The 17171-nt window shown below is 38.7% G+C and overlaps 1 protein-coding gene across 6 annotated transcripts in view; it reads right to left on the minus strand.

Moving 5' to 3' along the window:
• KLHL2 (kelch like family member 2) overlaps window positions 1-17171 on the minus strand; it is a 115067-nt gene that overhangs the window by 62059 nt on the left and 35837 nt on the right. For 5 of the 6 annotated variants that reach the window (XM_060147828.1, XM_060147831.1, XM_060147830.1 and 2 more), the window contains one exon: window positions 10242-10363. The exons of the other annotated variant lie outside the window; for it this stretch is intronic. In XM_060147828.1, the coding sequence (XP_060003811.1) occupies window positions 10242-10363 (122 nt within the window). The remainder of the gene's footprint in view (window positions 1-10241; window positions 10364-17171) is intronic. 6 annotated transcript variants of the gene reach the window in all.

Genomic DNA, 17171 nt, shown 5'->3' on the forward strand with positions numbered 1-17171 from the left:
TTAAGCCACCACTGAGATTAACCAGAGGTCAGTGGAAGGACTTTATAAATTATGAAACAAAATTTTTAATGGAAAATAATAATCCTATCTGATAGAATCCTAAATAAGAAACTAACCCCCCCCAAAAAATCAAATGTACTTACATGACCAAATTTCTACACTAGTCATCATAAAGCTTCTGAATACATGTTAGTGGTACAGCTATACTTTCACAAAGTAAAGTTATCGTAAATTATATGTCCTCAGGAAAGGCACAAGTACACTTAAACCAGATGATCAGGGCTTCCCTGGTGGCGCAGTGGTTAAGAACCCACCTGCACTGGCAGGGGAAACGGGTTTGATCCCTGGTCCGGGAAGATCCCACATGCCGTGGAGCAACTAAGCCCATGCGCCACAACTACTGAGCCTGGGCTCTATAGCCCGCAAGCCACAACTACTGAGCCCGCGCACCTAGAGCTCGTGCTCCACAACAAGAGAAGCCACTGCAATGAGAAGCCTGCTCACTGCAAGGAAGAGTAGTCCCCGCTTGCTGCAACTAGAGAAAGCCCTCGTGCAGCCACAAAGACCCAACGCAGCCAAAAATAAATAAATAAATATTTAAAAAAAAACAGATGATCAGAAAGGCATTAATTTTACTAACCTGACAATGGGATTAATACATCAAGGTTCAAAAGGTAATAATTTTTAAAAATTGTATGTCAATAATGCTAGGGCTTATAAAACCTTTGGCTTATCTCAAACCACATAGGCCAGAATCACAGATAAATTAACAGCTCTAGACTCTAACCACCTAAACTGGTTTGGACAGACAGACCCTTAACACTGGCCACATGCCAGATGCAAACGTCCTTTCTCCCACACAGGCTCCATACCTAAACATGAGGCAAAGATCAAAGATCAAGAAAAAATAATCCACCTGATAAGGATTTATTTCGAATTTTTCTCATCCTTGCACAAATTATTCAATGTTGCTTATAAGATGCTAAGTCATAATCAGGATAGAGTCATTTTTTGTTCATCAAGATAAATACCTTTTATATACCACATGCAGCGCCTTAAAACATGAACTCCAAAATGACTCAACCGTCTGGACATCTTCAAAGATTATGTATTTTAATGATATGAAGTTACAGCAAATAACATAATTACTAATGCTTCTGGAGTAACTAGCTTTTCTCCAAACAAGAACTTAAAAAACCACTTCAAGTGTGATGTCCATCTAGTTCTATAGGATATTTTTATAATAAAGCTACTAGATTATCTCAAACTAGCTGACCTCAATGGCTTCTTCCATATTAAATTTTAAATAAGTTCTTCATCTGTTCTATACTCTTAACTTATATAGAGTAAAACATAATTTAACTGGCATGATTAAAAATGGATGTTCTCATTGGTCAAATATTTTGGTTAAAATTATGAGGCTTACCGAGTTCTAACTTAAAACATAATAAAATACAGTTAAGATCAAAACTCAATTGTAAATAATTTAAAATTTTATAGTAATTATTAATGTAAAAGAAAGTCATCATTTTTGCCTCTGGATAATAAAAATAAACTAAAATTATCACTATTCTGGTAAAGTGATAAAATACTAAGTTAACAGATCTCTAGGTATTAGAATGTCAGATAAATTCACTCCCATGATAGGATTTTCATTGCTATACCATAAACAACCACTAATCCTAAAGGTTTGATTCAAGGCATTTTTTTTTTTTAAGTTTTAACAAGTGTTTTCCAAGCACATCCTCTGCCAAAACCCTTTTAGACACAAAGGACTTAATGCTCTACCTCATAAGAGAAACAGAGTTCAAGTGGAAAAACAGTAAGCTTTCTGTAGACTCTGCTACGAGAAATATCTGCAGCCACCACAGTCAAACCAATGGAAAAGGCTGTTATAAATCGAAGGTATGAAACAGTACTGCCATCACTCCAGAGTGCTGTCTCCACACTAATCCAAATACACAAGACTTGTTGGGTGGAGAGAAATCAATAGCAAATTAAGAATCTTTTTTTTTTTGGTCACAAATAATACATCCTGGTTATAAAGACTGAGAATATAGAGTAAGGGAAAGATTACATGAGCACTTTTTATCCAGCGATCCCAAACAATCTCAAATGAGTTCTTCTTCCTCACAGCCTCAAGTCTTTTTATTGCTGTTCCATTTTCTGGCTAACGTTCATAGAGCACTTTAATATTTTTAGAAGCTTTAGTATATTTTACAACATTTCTACGAGGTGTCAAAGCATCATTAGCCTCATTTAATAGCTGTAAAACAGACAGAAAGGCTAATGTCTTACTCAAGGCCATTAGTGAAGTCAATAGTAAGTTCAAGATTTGAGGTTTGAATTCTAATAGGACAACTAGCCAGAGTCCACCGGCCCATGAAGTTTCTAGCAGACGGCCAATCTAAGGGCTCCTTATTATGTTGAGTTGTTCAACAATAATTTAAATATGCAGTATTATATACTCACTTAAATAATTTTATGCTAAGATGCCACTGTAAAAATTTGTAAAACTGTTCAGTAGATGTTTTGTTCATCTTGAAGATGAGCCTTCCTTCTACTGAACTCCTTTGGTACTTGGGCAACTTCTAAATGTGTGGCTGAGAATGGAGAATGGTCATTCAATCAGGATAACTAAAGGGCAGATCTAGAACATGACTGTAACCAAGCTTAAACCATAACCAAGTATACAGTTATAGTCTCTGTCAGAAAAAATTATTTTTAACATAAGGTGCAAAATGGTCCATGTTATTCAATTTCCATATGGAGACAGATGGATAGTTCAAAAATACTACAGCCCTCTACCCTCTGGTTGGAATTCTGGCCTCAGCAAGCACTGTGGCTGGTACAGTTTGTCACATGCTCAAGTGATTGAGGGTAGAAAAGACAACTACTGAATATCAAATGTTCAGAAATGGGTTATCTGAAGAGCAGTTATTTGTCAGAGTTTTTCTGGATACCACACAGTGTGGAGAGACACTGGATTTGATGGCACTCAATCAATATTCTAGTCACTAGAAATGTGTGTTTGATAGTTCATTAGAGCCCTCTCTTATCCATTTGAAGCAAATCCCCTTCTCTGTGACTCCACACTAACCACACAATCCTCTGATTACTAATTATATCACTTAGATACCTAGATCCTAAGAATGATGCACACTGGCTAATGTACACATATATACAGTCACTAGAAACACCCAATTACATGTAAAGTAAGAGGCTTTACATTTCTCAGGACAGAAGCCTTGCCTGTCTTGTTTGATATTGCATCACCAACGGCTGGAACATTGTCTGGCACAAAATGGATGCTCCATAAATTTTTAATGAACTATTATTGAAAATTGGAATTTACCAGGACCAATACTGGCAGTGGAAAAACAGGCAAGCTCAATAGCTTAGAAGTATGAAAGGGAAAGAGCAAGCCATGTATAAAAAGCAGTAAAATCGTTATTAATTTTTATGTGAACTAGCCTGGTCTAGCTGCAGACCTTAAAAGCCTTAAATCTTCAAGTTCAGTCCAATTCAGTCCTAAACTGATCCTGACCAAGACTGCAAAGTTTATTAGGAGCCTAATCAATGATTATGGCCCGTCATTAATCCTGCTGTGCTAAATGTGGTGTGCTCCCCCAAAGCACCCCCATGCTTACCAAGCCACAATGTGAACCCTAAAGCCCCACAGAACTGAGCATGACCCCAGATTCTGGGTTTGCTGTCCGTTCCCTAACAGACATCACAATCCCAAACTTACTTAGCTCTGGTCATTACAACTGCCTAGCCCTTACCAAGTCTCTTTCCAGACAAGCCAGAACACAGGAGCTGTACGCTCGGATCACTGTTCACTCAGGGGAGCTCTTCCTGAATCAAAGACATTGTCATCAGCCTAACAGTAGGCACCACCACAAGACCCTGCTGCCATGCATCCTGAAGCACCTCATTCATATCTGAATTTGTCACTCATCCTTGAACATTTTAATTTGGAATGCATGCCACCCTCAATTTAAAAAATATTTATTGAGTGCTTGCCACCCGCCCTGCCCCAAATTATGCCCTTATTCTTAGCCCCATTTATTTCTGGCTCAAGCCTCAATCCCAACCGGGCTCTTAATGAAGTCCCAGCATGTCTCACCTCTATATAACCAGTTATCTAATCACAGTGTTCCACAAGGTCTTATATAAGAAAGAACAGAATCATCCCCCTTTTTCAGACAAGAAAATCAGGCTCAGAGAGGTTAAGGAATATGGACAAGGTCACATGGCATTTAAATAGCAAAGCCAAGATTCAAATTCAGTTTAAGTCTATACTCTATCCATTACGTTTTGTTCCTTGTTCATTTTTTGTAGCATCAGGACAATCATCAGCATAGGCCTGACTACTGAGCAAATATTCTGTCAATGTCTGTTTAACTCATAGGGTGTCTTCAATGTCCATTTTTAAAATAAATATCCATGAACAGGAATCTCATTTCAATGTTTATTTACACAATGCAGAAATACAGCAAAAGCACCCTTTACCAACCTTCCCTTTTAACCTACTGGCCTGACTAACCAACTCTCCCACGCCCTCTGTACACTCTAACAGGCTTGCACAATTCTACTGCTCCTCTCCACCTGAGATGCAACTTACCAACTCATGCATGTTAGGTTTGCTCCCAATTTGTTTGGAACACTTGCACTTGTTACTGAAATTATATAACTTGAATAAGTATATGTAATCCAATGACATGTGCATGTAAAAAGAGAGCTTTTCTAAGAATGATTTGATCAATGTGTTACCACAAAAAAATTTCTCAATCAAATTAGACGTGTGAGAAATGTCAGAGAAAGTGTATAGTCCGAAGATGACTTTGCACTGAGATTTCTTTTCAAGTGTCTGAGCTCTCGCTGCACTTTAAAAGCACTGGGTAGTTAGAGCTGATGTATCAGTGTGGTGTGGTATGTGCAAGAACAAGCGTGTGGCTCTCCAAGCAGTGGGCCATACTTAGTTTTACAACAAAAGACTAGCATACAACTGTACAGTTACATGTTTGGGGTTAAAATAAAATATTTAGGGTATACAAGTACTCTTTTTTAACCGTTTCTCCCCTTCAGCCTTTTTTTGATTAAGTGGTCAACCATATCAACAGGACTCCTATCATGGAAGCCCCTCCTACGAGGCCCTCCTTTCAGGAGCCCTCAGGGGTAGAAGGCTCCACAATGACACACTGCTGTCACTTCTGGTCCCATCTCAAACAACAAACACCCTGCCCTACACCACCAAGGAAATGGACACACGACCTTCGATTTTCTACTGTACTGAGGTTGTGTTAAACACTCTAGTGTGTTTATTACCAATAATTAATTTTAACTATCTCTTGAAAAACTCTTGTTTAAATTCTGTTCCTTTTTCGAACGAAAGTGAGTTATCTGTAATGAGGTGGATGGAGCCAGAATCTGTCATACAGAGTGAAGTAAGTCAGAAAGAGAAAAACAAATGCCATATGCTAATGCACATATATGGAATCTAAAAGACAGTACTGATGAACCTAGTGGCAGGGTAGGAATAAAGAGGCAGACGTAGAGAACGGACTTGAGGACACAGGGCAGGTAGGGGAAGCTGGGATGAAGTGAGAGAGTAGCACTGACATATATACACTACCAATTGTAAAACAGATAGCTAGTGGGAAGCTGCTGCATAGCACAGGGAGATCAGCTCAATGCTTTGTGACCACCTAGAGGGGTGGGACAGAAAAGATAGGAGGGAGGCTCAGGAGGGAGGGGATATGGGGATATATGTACATGTATAGCTGATTCACTTTGTTGTACAGCAGAAACTAACTCTACATTGTAAAGCAATTATACTCCAACAAAGATATTAAAAAATAAATAAATTCTGCTCTTTTTTTAAAGAGATGAGACTTTCTATCTCAAATAATTCCAGTTTATGCAACATAAAAGTTTAAACAGTTCATGAACTGTTTAAAACACATCCATTCAAAATTATCAGATGCTTCTTCAATTCTGAGATGATAAAAGTTCTAATATAGACAGAACCTATAGATGAACACTTATAATATTAATTTGGGAATAAGATCATTTACTTACATTGGTACTATTAATAGCCTTACCTTAGTTTTTCACACTTACATCAGGTGAAAAACTCTTATCTACTTTTAGCAAGCCAAAACAAATGCCCAAAAGCTGAGAAGTAAAAACATATGTAACAAAACCACAAATTTAGCAATAAAGTAAATGTTTTAAAAAACTCAAGATCCTTTAGGATTCTCCAAAATGTTCATCAACACATCAAATGAAGAATAATAAACCTTCAATAATTTTGGTGATATTGAAAAAATGTTTTTCAGTTATAAATGTACTTTTATTTTTGAATATACAAACTCTCTTTTTCAATAACACTAGTAGTTAATGACAACTTAATAGTTGCTGTGTGATGCTGAACTAATTACTTAACCTTTCTGAGCTTCCTCATTTGCAAAATAGAGTAATACCTATCTAATATACTGGTGAATATCAACTAAGACATATGTAAAATGCCTAGCACACAGTTGAAGATAAACCCATGTGAAAACCCTTCAAATACACACATACAAACATACACAAAAAGTCAAGTATTCTTAATGGGGAAGGTGGGAGGAGACAAAGTACATGCATTCTCTGAACATGTATGTCAAACTTCATGCATATATACTTTAGTGCCCTTTACTTGGGAAAGAGTTCAGTTTTTCATTAGCTTCTCAAAGGAGTCCATGACCCCAAAAAAGTTTACCTCCTTTTATAGTAGACTTTGGCTTTATTTTCTCTGGTCCCATATATATAAAGTTTATAAAATTTGATTGGATACTTTAAACACAAGTAATTTAAATTATTCAACAGCAACAACAGCAAAAATATTCAATTAAAAGTGTGGTCATGGTAAAATATGTATTCTCCTTTTATTTCTCTTTAAAAAAAAAAAAAACAAATTCATTTGGCTCAAATTATTCCCCAACATTACCATAATTAAAAGCAACCATCCAAACTCAAAATCAAAGTTTGAAAACAAAAACAAAAAAACAACAGCAATAACAAAAGAAAAAATAATCAGGAAACCCTAAACAGCCAGAATTAAAATCCTATTACTTATATAATAAATGACAATTGTCCCTTCTTTAGAGTTAATCTTTCAAACTATTTCATTCCTTCATTTTGACTCAAAGTTAACAACATTCACTTCAAACAGTTATTATATATATTTTAAATCTGTGTAATAAGGAGACTGCATAGTATCGCAGAAGGGACCCTTAACTAGGAATCAGGGAAACCAGGGTTATGGTCCTGTTCTGTCACCAACTGACTCTAAGACAGCTGGACCTCAGCATTCTATGGCACTTTGCTTCTACATAAAAACATGCAGTCCCAAAGTAGAAGACTAAGATACCTGCTATCCTAAGACTACTTTATTACTAAAACAGAAATGTACAAAAGGGAGGTTACCTGACAAGAGATTTGATTCTAGGTCTAATGAGAAAATATACCAACAACAATAAACCTTTGAATTACAGAAAGTTCCATCCCCACTGTCAACACTCTCAGAGCAGATACACTCAGAGCAGAGCTTCTAGTTGGGGCCATTTAAAACTTTAGCTTCACATTAATAAGAATAACAGATACCTCCCCAGAACTGCTCCTTTCCTTAAGGTGAACAGCACTTAGAAGAAAGATTTAACAAAGTACAGACAGACAAAAATATACAAAATAGAGGAAACAGCAGTTTAGAGGAAACAGCAGTTTAGGTAAGTCCTTACTCTGTATTTCAATAAAAAATACTTGTTATGGGGCTTCCCTGGTTGCACAGTGGTTAAGAATCCACCTACCAATGCAGAGGACACGGGTTCAAGCCCTGGTCCGGGAAGATCCCCCATGCCGCAAAGCAACTAAGCCCATGCGCCACAACTACTGAGCCTGTGCTCTAGAACCCACTGGCCACAACTACTGAGCCCATGTGCCACAACTACTGAAGCTCGTGTGCCTAAAAAGCCCATGCTCCACAACAAGACAAGCCACTGCAATGAGAAGCCCGCACAACACAACGAAGAGCAGCCCCTGCTTGCCGCAACTAGAGAAAGCCCACGTGCAGCAATGAAAACCCAATGCAGCCAAAAATAAATTAATAAAATAAATTTTAAAAATAAGAATAATAGAAAGAATTTTAAAAAATACTTGTTATGGAAAAGGTAGCTTATTTTAGTCAATTTTATTTCCAAACTGACTTTTGCAAAACAAGTATTTTTCAATGGAGTATAAAATAAGGCTTTATATACCAAAATACCCCTACAGTGAAGAAACATCCCTCTTCCAAAAAAGAACAAAAACAATGTGAATGTTAAGCATTTAATGAGTCTGCCAAGTACAACTCTTTCAATGTATTCCTGTAAGAGCTAGCAATATACACAAAGGCAAATTGGCAGGGCAAGAGGTTTTCTGAGAGGTGTGATGACTAACACTTCAGGACTGGAATATGACAGTTATTAAAAGAAACATGAGAAGCGTTCTCCCAGTTCCTCACAGGCCAATGTCTCTACCACAAGAGCTACTACAAACAGCATTCAGAGCTGAATTCACACACTCCAGTCTTGTAGGCCTAAACCACCTTTTGCAATTTTCCCCCATGTGACACATTATGTGAATCAAAGAAACCAATCAGTAATTCATTTACTGAAGGTCAGATATAGGGTACAGTGAGACTCAGGCACTCAAATGAATAAAAACAAGGAGCAAACGAAACCCAAGGTAAGGGTCTTGTTGAAACCAATGCCCCAGAATCCAGCAAATAGCACACCTGTACAGAAAAGACCAGAATGAGATGACACGTACCAAACATTTTCCTCCATGTTAAAAAAAGGTTCACATAGCATCTGATTCACACCTTTGTACATGACTTCAGGATCAACCAAGGCTTTTCAAATGCTTTACCTCATGAATGGGACTTCCAAGCAGAGGTTAACTGAGGCCATCTAAGGATCACCAGGAGGCCTTATCACTGCCAGTATTTAAGATTTAATAACAGCATGCTCTAACAAGTTAAAGTGAAAAGATTTCAGTCTCCAAATTCAAATATTTTGCAGCATATTTCAACTAGCTACAAGGGACAAAAGATTTCCTATTTGTACAAGTAGAATTTAGAGATTATTTCTTAAGAAGTTAGTCCTAGTTCTTTTTGCTGTCCTCAAAATACAGTCTACCTATTGGAAGGAGTATAAATAAATACAAACTTTTAGATGGCAATTTGGCATACCTATCAGAAATTAAAACATGAATGTACCTTTTGATCCAGCTATTACATGTTGAGGAATCTATCCCATGAAATTTTTGGATGCAAATATAAAAATGTTCATTCACTGCAACATTTTTGTAAAGGTGAAAAATCATATATGCTGATTAACATACAGGACACCACACAAAAGAATGAGCTGGACTCATATGTATTGACATGTAAAGAACTCCAAGACACTTTGTTCAGTGAAAAAAGCAAAGTTACAGAACAACAGGTATAGTAAAAGTATACTTATGTCAAGAAAATTGTGTGTGTGTGTGTGTGTGTGTGTGTGTGTGTGGGTGTGGGTGTGGGTGTAACTGCATAGAAAATGTTCTTAAAGATTAACACCAAACAGATAACAGAGGCTACCCTATGGGGAAAGAGAGTAAATCACAGAGTGTGGGATTGGTGAGTGCGAAGAGAAGTACAGTTTTAAAGAGGGACTTTCACTTTCTACTCCACATCTACCTCTATTAGTTAAACATTTACATCATATATATAAAACATTTGTTCCTTATAGAAAGTAAGAGAAGTGCGATGCCAACTTTTAGCTAAAATCTAGAATCACTAATAGAGGATGCTGAAATAGTCAAAGAAGTAAAGGCTGTTGGCTGCCAAAAACACCCTTTACAGACTTAACCTTCTAGGGAATAAAGGAAAATATGGGTAGCACTGTAGTTATAAATGAACATGACCGTGTCTTCATAAAATAACAAGCATCATTCAGAGAACTAAAGGATTTGTATCTTAGAACTTTGAGAATATAAAAGATACTGAAATCAGGAACATTATTATAAAGCTATAATCATTATAATGTCTCCTAGAAATACAGTTTTAACAACAAATCCTATTACTTTGGTACAAAGTGTCTATGTATAGGTATGCCCTGTTGCATTAGAACACTGACATGTGTAAAGGACCAAGTGATATGAGGTGTCACCCTTACCTGTACATTCTCTTCTGTCACCTGAATCTCTGCCGTATAAACATAGTCAATCAGCATCCTCAGGGTCCAGCCGTCCACCTCCTTGATTCGAACTCTCTTTGCTCGGCTCTCACTCATCTCACCTGAAACACAAGGAGCAAGGCTGACGCTGCAGCAGACACCCAGCAGGAAGACCAAAACCTAGTCAGATGGGCACTCACTGTATTCAGGAGGCAACATGGTCAGCCACTTCAGCAGGCCTACAACATTCCCCTACCTCCCCTAAAAGCTTACCTGAGGAAACCATACAAGGTACTTCTGTTACCCACTTGTACCTGGAAATCACATCATGGCGATGAATATGCCACGTGTCCAACTGCATGAACTCTTAATACCTGTAGAATTATAGGTTCAGGACCCAATGCGGTCCATGCCTTTTTTTGGTCCAATGTGTGGACAAAGAATGTCACCTGCCATAGCAGTAAACAAAGGATGTTGCAGCCATCAGCCATTGCAGGCCACCCCAGACTGTGCACATGAGGGGATTCAGAATGGGAAAAAAAAATAGGATACTGGTCCTAGATAGTTAAGGTGTGTATCAAAGGAATGATTTCAATGAGCCTAGATGCTTGTTATCTTCCCATACGTAGAAAAGTGCTAAATTTATTAACTCGTCCGGTTTTCTTTAATTGACAATAATCTTTTGATGTTCCGACTACCTGGTTCTTTTGCAAAAACTCCTACATATTCTGGCTCCTCCCTGACCTCTTTGGAGCAGTCCCTCAGAGAGATCTGAGAGGCTGCCTCCTGGGGTGAAGTCCTCCGAAAGTCCGCTGAATAAAGCATAATTCGCAGCTTCTAGGTTGTTCATTTTTTTAGTTGACAATGCTTTAGAGCAGTTTCTTTTCCTTTTGACTTTCTATTCAAGACTAGAACACAGCGTTACCCCGTGAGGCTAACTTCCAAGTTCCTGGTACTCACTCACAAGCACGCCAGTGCCTGCCCCTGCCCTCTGGGAAGACACACCTCTCAGATAGGAAACAATAAGAACACAAATTACAGAAGATGCCCAGGAAATGAAAGACAAAAGAGGGGTGTTAAAGAGGTGAGTCAATGGCCAAGGCAGATGGCAATGGGCCTTCTAGCCCAAGTTCCGTTCCTATTTGTCATCTGCAGCAACTTCATCTTGAAGTCATTTCCATACCAGTATTTATTACTAAAGCCAGATGGCCTTCTACATCACTGCCTGCTAAATAAGTGGTACAAGACCTCCCTCTTACTATCCACTGAACTAGTTAAGCATTCAGGGATCATAAATAAGATCCTCTCTTGTATAAAGAAACGGGGAAGCAGAAAAGAGAAGGGATGGCCCCTAAACCCAGGGGACTCATGGAGAGTTAGAAGCAGGTTTGGGCACATATGTGCGCACATAAAATGGCCCAAGAATAGGGAAACATGAGCAATTGAATGGGGAAAGAAAACTCAATTAAAAACAAGACAGTCTAAAAATAATGTTGAGTGTTAGGGGACACCTTAGCAAAAAGGTTTAGTTCTACATTCATCAGGTTTCAAAGATAAAGGAAATATGAAAAACAATGCCACCATCCCTCACCTGTTAGAAAAACAACACAATGGCCTCAAGATTTCTTGAAAGTTCATTTCTTTTTCAGGTACAGTATACTGTCAGTGACCATAAATTATCAGAAAAGGCTATAGGAATCCATAATTATACAAAATTCCTTTGCAAACATAAACACTGGGAAGAGAGAAATAATATTAGTGAAGTATTAGTAACTACCTGCTTCCCTGGAGATTGTCTCTGACAAAAGCTCAAAAAAAGCTGTTCTCCTAAGAGCTAAAATATCTGAAAAACTATTATGCTACTTCCCAGGGGGGAAAACATCCACTGGTATTACAAGGGAAGAGAGAAAATTGATGATATGCTCCTGTTATATGTCTATATAGCAGGAAGACAAGGGATTGGGCTATGTATCTGCTGCCTCAGCACGTTTTGGGGTTCTTTTTTTTTCCTTTCATGAAAAAGGGGAAAGCATGTTTTTTTCCCCCTTAAAGAAAAGGGTAAAAAAAGCAAGGTCGAGGAATATGGAAACATAATTCTTCATGTACATATAAGGCACCTTCCTCTGTCCTAGTCTCTCTGGATCTTGTAGCTAGATGGGATTTGTGTCATCTGAAAGCTCTTTTGTGGTAAAGTGAGGACACTTTGGTAATTCCCACTTGGACTTTAGCGAGAGGCCACTCTAATTCATCTCTAGGGCCCCGGCGATGTGCAAAGCCCCACAGGGCCCGGGGCCACACAAGCATAAAGCCATGTACTTAGTTCTCAAGGAATTCACTCCTCAGGACTTAGGCATGATTTAGACAAAAACAAGTTTGACTTTAATCTACATGTATGACTGAAAAATTATAAGTTCTCTGCCAAGGAGTTTTTAATATTATAGTTTTTAAGGTATTGCTATAAGATGCACTGTGCTGATTCACATTCCTTAAGTGTCATTTTTAATATTAATTCTTTCTCTCCCAAGAAAACTGTACCTACTTCCAACAAATTCTATCTCTATCACACACTGCTTTAGAAATGCTTTAATCTTGGGGCTTCCCTGGTGGCGCAGTGGTTGAGAGTCCGCCTGCCAATGCAGGGGACACGGGTTCGTGCCCCGGTCCGGGAAGATCCCACATGCCGCGGAGCGGCTGGGCCTTTGAGCCGTGGCCACTGGGCCTGTGCGTCCGAGCCTGTGCTCCGCAACGGGACAGGCCACAACAGTGAGAGGCCCACGTACTGCAAAAAAAAAAAAAAAAAAAAAAAAAAGGAAATGCTTTAATCTTTATTTTTCATATTAATTTACAAAAACAAATAGCTTGCCGCAGACTGTGTTAATAGTTTAAAAATTCCAATAACTATGAAAAACCAAAACACGTACCAAAGAGAGCTGTAAAAGCTACTTAGAGCTAATTCTAGTTGTTAAATATTATCTTACTTCTGTCCTTTGCTGTGTTTATAGAGATTTATTTTTGATAATGAGTTTTGTTTTTCTTTCTTTCTTTTTTTGGCCGTGCCATGTGGCTTGTGGGATCTTGGTTCTCCTACTAGGGACTGAACCCAGGCCCACAGCAGTGAAAACGCCAAGTCATAACCACTGGACCGCCAAGGAATTCCTGATAATGAATTTTTAAAAGATACCCAGTGATACTGTAAAGAGTTTAATCTCATAACATTTTTTTAACTTCCTGTCTTAGTGTTCTTCTCCTGTGTTTGATCATGTATTATAGAACTGAAGCTATACTATGATATCCACACAAATATCGCCACCCTCACCTCCTCTCCATCCCTACTGCCACTGTGCCACCTCTTCCTTCTTCCTCACCTCCAGGATGGACTCCACACATCTGACCATGGCACTCAAAAGCCTTCAGCTACTCCCAGTCCAGGCATGCAGGCCTGTCCATGTCCCACCCCTGCCTCACTATCCAGCCTCCACACTCTCTCTCCCACTTCTAGTCTTAATTTATATAAGAAAGGAACTTTGTGTAGTTTCCCATACACACCCAGCAATTTCCTACCTCGATGCCTCGGTCGAGCTTCCTCATCTCTGTCTCCTCATGCCCTCATTCCCCACACATATTCTTCGAGATTCAGCTGGAACCTCTCCAAGCAGCCTTGCCTGCTGATGACCCAAGGCTGGGTTAGGTTCTCACCCTAGGTTACCTCCTGCAAATCCACTCTGTCATAATAATATCTGGTTCTCCCCACCTGGATTCTTGAGCTTCCTGAGAGCAGGGATGACGTCTTTCTTACCTCTGTATCCCACAGTGCCTGACATATGGTAGATACCCAATAAATAATGGCTGTTTGAATGAATGACTAGAAAAGCGAAAAGTAAAACAAGTGCCAATTTTAAATGTAGCACCTTTACTTAACACAATTACTAACACTTAAGTTAGTCTTGAATATGGGTATTCTAGCTCTGAAGGATTTCAGTCAACAAACATTTATTGAACATCCACTATACAGCCGAGCTAAGCACTTTCACTAATGAACACTGCACCATCTCTACTGTTTTTGAGAAAAGAAATGAAGTCCTCCAAATCGTAAAAGCTTGCGGACACATGTATGGATAGAAACAACTCCATCTCAAGGAACTTAATCAGGACTCCTGAAGCCCAGAACAAACTAGTGACTGTATTTACCCATTCTGAAGTTCTAAAAAGTGAATAGGTTTAAGAGAGCAAACCCTAGGATCAATTAAAAACTCATGTGACTCTAATTTCAGTTACTGCTCAGCACATAAATTGAAAAAATAATAGAAATATAATACAGTACACTTTATACTATGTTGAAACCCTAAGAATTGAATGACAAGTTTACAGCCACATTTAATAAATAAATTTTATTCCATTACTCTTCAAGTTATACTTGTCACCTACTCCAATCATTGTTGCCCTTTTGCTCATTATTAGTCTCAGGTTACAAAGAAGCTACTCACACAATGGTATCTTCATTCTGGCAAGATGACCCGAATGCCCCTGCCAGGCACTGGCTATGGTGGCATGGTACATAATTCCCCAATTCTACAACTAATCTAAGGCAAACATGGTAACTACATTACCCCGCCAGTTTGGCTCTAGTTTGAGTAACTTCTAGAACAGGTCTCCCAGTTCCTAAAAGAAAAATTGGAAAGAGACAACCCCTCTCCTTCCTCAAGATGTTGGGTCCACTCTCGTAGACATCTTGCATTAATGGGGGAAGCAACCATAGGATAAAATTTTTAGTGAGGACAGCCGGGTGGCGAGACAGAAGGAAGAGGATCCCTGATGATCCGATCATACCTGGTGCCCAGCCTATTTTCCAGTTATGAGAGAATATATTTCCTTGCTACTTAAACCAGCTTAAGGGGAGTTTTCTGTTATATGCAGACTAAAGTTATATGCACTTTATGTGCAATGCCCCATTTAATGTTCTTCACAGCAGTCAGCGATATAAGAAATTACCTTTTCTTTATGTTTCCTCTCTAACCATTCCTCCTCTCCCCAAAGCCTAGGATAACGCCTAGCACACAGAAGATGCTCAATGAGTACTCCTTCATGAAGGAAAGCACAAATCTTAGACAAATACAACATGCACACAACTTTTAAAATATCTCACATCTTAATCATTCAAATGATAATCTATCTTTTCCTATTCTACCTTACTAAATCATGTTCAATGTGACAAAAGAAATGATCAAAAAGCACCCCCAAAAAAGAAGAGTGAAAATAAAAATACAGTATTTCTCACTAGATTTCAGATATTTTATAGCCTGTGGCACCACAGAAGTCTCAAATATATTTGTTAAGAAAAATGGCATTTTAAATGCCACATTTGTACACAAACAAGTAATTTAAAAACACAAGAACTCAGGACTTCCCGGGAGGTCCATGGTTAAGGGACCATGCTTCCTTCGCAGGGGGCATGGGTTCGATCCCTGGTAGGGTAACTAAGATCCCGCATGCCGCGTGGCATGACCAAAAAAAACCAAAACAAACCAAACCAAACAAGGATGATAAAATAAATAAATAAAAACACAAGAATGCAATTTGATTTATTCTTTCTCAAGTAACAGTTAAACAACCTGGCCTTGATCTAAATTGGCCCGTATTTCACAAGAGAAAAACCTGTGACTACATCACAGAATTACTTTTCACCTCCCTTCTTCTACCCAAATACTTGGAACTACAATGAGTAACAGAATTCTTTTTTAGGTGATATAGTTTGAATGAAAAATTCACCTACAGTTTAGGGGAGATGAAAAACAAGGGCCAAAAAGAATATCTGTAGAGTCCCCATTTCCTAATAGGCGAGTCACAGGGAATAACAGGAGTACAAGGCAGCCCTGTGCCACTGCAGACACTTCTGCTTACTGCTGATCATTGAGCCAGAGTACACAAACATCACGGTGTGTGATGGGGTGGAAGCATGCCAAGGTCTACTTGTGGGCCTCGCCATATTTTTTATGACAGATAATATAAACATAATAGGACTTCAGACCAGGAAAACAGATAAACAATGGGCTCACAGTCTAGCAAATCTTAAATGAATATATGTACACTAAACCACCTAGACCAGATTTTCATGTCTTCTTTAGGTAAAAAATCTAATCTAATCTCTGCCAAACTGCTGACTATTTAGTGGATTCAAAAGAAGAAAATGAACAAAGATTGCCAGAAAGGTAAATAGCATCCATTGTTGAAGAATCATAAAAGTCTAGCTTACTAATAAGCAAATGAAAAGATGCTCAACATCATTAGTCATTAGGGAAGTGCAAGTTAAAACTATAAGAGATGCCATTTCACACCCATTAGAATGACCACAATTGGAAAAAAAAAAAGATAGCAACAAGCGTTGGCAAGGATGTAGAGAAAGGGGAACAGTCATACATAACATAGGAATATAAAATGATGCAGCCAATTGGGGAAATAGCATAGCAATTTTTTAAAAGTTAAATATAAATTTACCATATGACCCAGGAATTCCACACATAGGTATCTACCACAATGAGACATCTGTCCACACAAAGAACTGCACATGAATTCATAGCAGCATTATTCTTTATTTTAATTTTTATTTCAATTTTGGCTGCATTGGGTCTTCATTCCTGCACGTGAGCTTTCTCTAGTTGTGGCAAGCAGGGGCTACTCTTCGTTGCAGTGCACGGGCTTCTCACTACAGTGGCTTCTCTTGTAGTGGAGCACGGGCTCCAGGCACGCAGGCTTCAGTAGCTGTGGTGCGCAGGCTCAGTAGTTGTGGCTTGCAGGCACTAGAGCACAGGCTCAGTAGTTGTGGCTCACAGGCTTAGCTGCTCCGCGGCATGTGGGATCTTCCCGGACCAGGGATCAAACACATGTCCCTTCATTGGCAGGTGGATTCTTAACCACTGCGCCACCAAGGAAGTC

The sequence above is a fragment of the Lagenorhynchus albirostris genome, chromosome 4, assembly GCF_949774975.1.
Source record: "Lagenorhynchus albirostris chromosome 4, mLagAlb1.1, whole genome shotgun sequence".
Lineage (NCBI taxonomy): Eukaryota > Metazoa > Chordata > Mammalia > Artiodactyla > Delphinidae > Lagenorhynchus > Lagenorhynchus albirostris.